We start from the raw sequence: 5,578 nt of genomic DNA on the forward strand, positions 1-5,578 counted from the left end.
GTGGGGAGAGGGAGGGAAGGGATGGGGGCGGCGATGCGAGAGAGGGAGGGGGGGGGCTGGTGGGAGAGAGGGGCGGGGCGATCCCCGGGAGGTGCTTTTATAACGTGCCCAGTTTGCCAAGTGTTGTATCGAGGGACAGACTTTGCCGAGTGTCAGATCACAACACTCGGCAAACTAATCTTTGCCGAGTGTCTAGGGTTTGGGGTACTCGGCAAATATATTATTTATTTTTTATTTCCTTGTTTTCCATAACGCGGTATTTCCTTTTTTGTTTCGATTGTACTTTAAAAATACCCTTGTCAAATTGACTCAATACTATATATATAATTGTTCTACGAATATGATTCCATTAGTTTATGCAGTTTACAACTCAAATTTAATTCTATATCAATTAAAATTCTATAATTGCACTTAATAAATTAAAATTATCAAACGGATCCAAAAAAATTTCAAAATTTCACATGAAACCCATGTATGTTCTCTATTGCCCTATATAAAAAGTTTGAAGTCAAACCACAATTCGATCGTCACTTGACTTCAAAATCGTACCGATTCCTTCTCAACACTACGATTGTTCTTCTGTGATGCTTCGGTTTGGTAAACATCGTACGTGATAATTGTGCGAAACTTTCTCAATTTTTTACCCACAGCCGCCTCACGTATGAATTCATCACATCATGACAAATCTCATGATTTTCGGACTTCGTTTGCTTTTTTTAGAATTTAAAAATCATTTGGACATACTTTCCTAGTCGTGTTTCCAAGAACAAAATGTTCGAAAATTCTTTTTCATGTCTCGAGTGAGCCTCACGCTGGACTCAATAAACATGAATATAATTGTTTCTACTCATTTTATTCTATTATTTGAATCACCTACAGTTCAAATTTGACTTATACGAAATTTTTTTTTCCTAGAATACAATAAATTAATTCCTAGGGCGAAGTGTACCGCGATGGGCGTGGTGCTCCTGGAGCTCCTTGGACGGGATCGGTCACCATCCGGAGCGAGCTCCCAACGGCGGCGTGGTGGTGGAGCTGCTCCGGTGAGTGCAGTCCGTGGTGCGGGAGGTAGGTGGACGTCGGAGGTGTTCGACCTGGAGCTGATGAAGGACAAGGGCACCGAGGAGGAGATGGTGGCGATGCTGCAGCTGGCGCTGAGCTGCGCTGCGGCGGCGCCCGAGCAGCGGCCCAAGATCGTGCACGTGGTGAAGATGATCGACGAGGTCCGCGCGTGCGGGGTGGAGGCGTCGGCGTCGGCGTCGCACGAGTCCTCCGGCGTCTCCTCGCCCGCCGTGTCGGAGCGGCGGCGGCGCGCTCAGCCAGTGAGGGCGCGCCGCGCGCGGGGGGCGACCTGGTTGGTGGTCCTTCGGAATTGCCTTGTGATGAGTGCCTTGGTAGGCAGGATTCGAGCGGGGTAGCTGCCTACAATAGATGCCCTGCGGTGCGGTGCTTGTGGTTGTGGCGTTCTGCTGCTTCTGACTTCTCTCGCCTCCTTCGTTCTCGTTGCCTCCCTTTTTTGTGCGCTCTGTTGGTTCGTGTCCAGGGCGTCAGTTTCCGCCGTTCTAGTCAGTCTGTGGCGGCGGCGCCACCATCGGGCTTTATCGGGTAATTAACTCGTGGGAAGGCACAAGGTTCAGAACGATTTGGGCGCTGTTTGGAGCCTTTGGTTCTGTTGATTATGTTCTTCGTGGGTCTCAATTTTTTAATTGTCTGCGTTTTTTCTTGGGAGATTCCTTGTTGCTTGTCTCGGTTTCGCTGCTACTAGTTGTACTGGTTTTAAAAGAAATGCTGCCGATGGAATGCGACTGTTTAATTAGATTTGGTTGGTCAGGACGGCCACACGGCCCGATAAATAAATCACAACACTAACTTATGGCCCAAGTCCCTGGTGAAGAAGGAACATCCCCAGGAGCCAGCACACTTCTTGCTGTCTTGTTCATGTACTGATAATCTGAATGGTTCCTGGGATCAGCCAGAAAATTCTCTTCTGCTGCAGTGCTTGTACTACTACCCTTGTTGATATAGTCTCTATTGCACTATTTTGGCAACTTGTGAGAACATAGTTGATGGGTAATACGATTGAAGTTCCTTCTTTGATCTGTATGCTTGGTAAAGCTGTTTTTGTGGTTGCTATTTTGCAAATATTAATGCATTTGCAGTGATTGGCATTACTCTATTTGATCTCTATCCCTACCTCTGTGTTATTTGTGGAGGACGTTATGGAATCTAACATTGATGAACTCTCAACCAAGGCTAACTGTGGTATTGATCTAGAGTGCCTTTTTTTGTCCAGGATGTGCACTGAAATACATTGCCGCTTTGGCTATTGATCTTTCCCTTCTGTGCTACTCGAAGGAAGGCTATCAAATTTAAAATCACTAACAACAGCTACAATTTCATTTTGTCCAAATGTGCTTTTCAGCTGTCTTTCTGTCTTCCAAATTTGTACACTCATAGGGATAGGGCATTACATGCTTACAGTTCGGGAATTACAAAAGTTTGGACACCTTGTATATGTAGTGGGTTCTTTTAAGGCACTCTCTCTACCTACTTGAAACAAATCTTAGCCATAAATTTTATAGGAGCTAATGTAATTAAAATGGTTAATAATATATTAAACTGTCTAATTAACCTGCTAATGCTGGTTATCAAAGGATTTTATTTTAAGGTCTTTGTCAACAAAAAGGAAACTCTTGCAGCTTTGACAGATTTTGTCCTTCATTTCCTCTGGTTCCTTCATTAACCAAATCAAGAGACAGAAATGCAATATAAACTCCCTTCCTTCCCCTTCCTTGCTTGCATTGCATGTCATGTTGCAATGTACATATGTAAGCAGCAGGAGTGTTGGACATCAGAACTAGAGTGCTTCTTTTTTCATAAAAGATACTCTGAAACTAGACAGATTACTTGTCAATTCATTGGGTTTACTTCCAGCACCGCACTGTTTGTTTAATTGTTTTCTTGAAACAGTAGATAAGCTCTTTGCTGTCTCTATTATCTCCTCTCTGAGGTTTACTTAAATCAAATAGCAAGCACTTAGTTCACATTCTGGAGCACATCCAGCCATTGCAGTGGCTGGAACATGTGCTGGTACAAAAACTTTCCACACTAAATACATAAAGCTTTGTTTGGCCAAAGTACATCTCTAAGGCTCTAAGCTTCATGAAGCAGTTCAAGCTAGTTTTAGTCTAAAATGCACACAGATGGCTCATTCAAACACCATCATGTGCCTCAGTTCTACTCTTCTGTCAGACATATCTACTTAGCTACCTAAGCAAAACCAGTAACTGAATAACTTGCAGGTTTTCATTTTGATGACCTACTTCTATCTTCTCTTCTAGAACCGATATTGCGGTGCCAGTGTTTGACTTACATTGCTCCTTTGGTTGTTGGTTTTTTCTTTCTCTGCGCTACTTGAAGGAAGAAGGACCGTCAAATTAAAAGGTAACTGACAATAGTTACAGTTTCGTTTTGTCCAAATGTGCATTTATCTGGCTTTCTGTCTTTCAAATTTCGACACAGAGCATAGGGCATTACATTCAAACAGTACTGGGTATCACAACGCAGTTGGACACTTTGTATATGTAGTGGGTGATACAATATGTTCTCCATTCCTTGCCTGCAAATAATGATGCATGATGCATCTATAAGCTGCGGAATGTCAGATGCAAGAGTTGCCTTTTTTTTTAGACAGATTGTCATTTTTTATTGGGTTTATTTCTGGCATCAGACTATTGTTTAATTTGCCTTCTTCAAACTGTAGATCACTTCTGCACTCTTTACCAAGCCAAAGAAATGGAACAAGTGCTCAGGATACATGTCCTCTCTCACTTTTACTTAAATAAAAATAGTAAGCACTTAGTTCACATTCCAGATTTGCAATTATCATTAAAAAATATTATTTAAAAAAATCATGTGCTGTCACGGTGTTTCCACCGAGAAGAAGCTTCGTTTCTCTTCCTATGTCTGGGCATCCGTCCTGCAGCGATCTCCACCAGTGACTTTCCGACAGGCGCCCAACGCCCTCAACGCGCACCTCATCGGCGCAGACGCAAGCGACAGTGAAGACCTGCAGCTTGGGCGCGTGCAGGCTGTAGGACGAGGTAGACAGTGAAGGGCTGGTCTAGAATGCGCCGGAGCGGGAAACCAGGAACCAGCCAGGGTCAGATGACGGCGACCTCCATGCAGCTGCACCTATGGCATGACAGGACTACACCATGATCCACTTTTCCCCTACAATCATGTGTTGGTAAATCGAGGGGTTTTCCCAACAAGTAATGTGTTGGCAATTCTTTACCTTTTAGCGTCACTTGTAAGTGTCGGCAATAGTAATATAAGGCTACAACTTATACGTCGGTGTTTCTCCTTCCAACACATAAAGTGTCGGCGAAAGTTTTTTAGACCCAAAAAAGTGTCGTCCTAGCCTACCCTAAACCACTGTCGAAGGTGTCGGCGAAGGGGTACGCGCGGTGGGCGGGAGACCGCGCGCCAAAACAGTATTGTGCGCGGGAGGCTAAAAGGCTAAACATTTTTTTTTATCGAGAAAAGGTGAGGCCACTTTTGTGCCAACCCTTCGTAGTATGTCTCTTGCCCTTCCTCCCCTTTTCCACTCACGCAGGCCCACCGCGCGCCCACCAGCGCTCCGCCCCGCCACCATAGCCCCGCCATCGGGCGCTGCCAGCAGTGCTTCGCTGCCAGGCGCCACAAGGAGCCGCTGCCAGAGGCTAGTACCCGGCACCCCTGACGCCCAAATCGCCGCCTCCCAATCCCGCCAGCGCCGCCTCCCAATCCCGCCGCCCAAATCGCCACCTCCCAATCCCACCGGCGCCGAAGTCATCCCCACCGTAGCCTACAAGAGCGGTGCCCCGCAGCCTACAGCAGTAGGCCCCCACCGTCGAATCCAACGGACGGCGCCGCCCTAGCCCCCCGTCGCCCCAGCCCGCCGTCACCCTAGCCCACCGCCTGCCAGCAAGAGCGGTGCCGCCGCTGCATCCCTATTCCCCTCCGCATCCAAGTGCGTCATCTCCGCATCCCCTTCCTCTCATCCCCATTCCCCTGCGTGCTAGGGTTTCGGCACAGCTTACTTTTTTTGTATTTTTTTTCTTGGTTGCAGAATGGAGTAGACAAAGGTGAGAAAGGCTACAAAGATTCAAGGTTTGGGTTGCTTCTCTTGCCCGCCATCTCTTCCCCTCTTTGGAGAATCAATTTAGATGTGATGTTTACTGCCTTAGTTGATTTTGCAGAGGAACCAGTAGGATTCAACATCTTGTACACAACACAATCAAGATCTTCTACTGTCATTGCTTGATTGGTATGCTTTCCTTTTCTTATGAACTTTGTCTCTGCATTTGGCTTAGAATTGCAGGTTGTGTGTGATCTGTGATGTGATGATTTGATTTCTTAAAACTGGACTAAATTTCACCTATAGTTCTTATTGATGGCTTGTGGTGAGATAATTTTTTAGCATCAAGTGTGGTGAAATTGATTTAATTTGGACAATTGTTTAGCATTCCGGTGGTGCCTGGTAGCTAGTACAGAAATCACTGAAGGATAACCTGACCAAAATAGGTTTACAGTG

General features: G+C 45.8%; 1 protein-coding gene across 1 annotated transcript; it reads left to right on the forward strand.

Moving 5' to 3' along the window:
• Positions 1-953: 953 nt before the first annotated feature.
• LOC136469191 (probable leucine-rich repeat receptor-like protein kinase At1g68400) lies at positions 954-1,418 on the forward strand. Its single transcript, XM_066467487.1, has one exon. The coding sequence runs from the start codon at positions 954-956 to the stop codon at positions 1,416-1,418; it is 465 nt and encodes a 154-aa protein (XP_066323584.1).
• Positions 1,419-5,578: the final 4,160 nt, after the last annotated feature.

The sequence above is a fragment of the Miscanthus floridulus genome, chromosome 8 (genome assembly GCF_019320115.1).
Source record: "Miscanthus floridulus cultivar M001 chromosome 8, ASM1932011v1, whole genome shotgun sequence".
Classification (NCBI taxonomy): Eukaryota; Viridiplantae; Streptophyta; class Magnoliopsida; order Poales; family Poaceae; genus Miscanthus; species Miscanthus floridulus.

Excerpts from the sequence above, each read along its gene's own strand:
- LOC136469191 (XM_066467487.1), top strand. The coding sequence starts at position 954 with ATGGGCGTGGTGCTCCTGGAGCTCCTTGGACGGGATCGGTCACCATCC.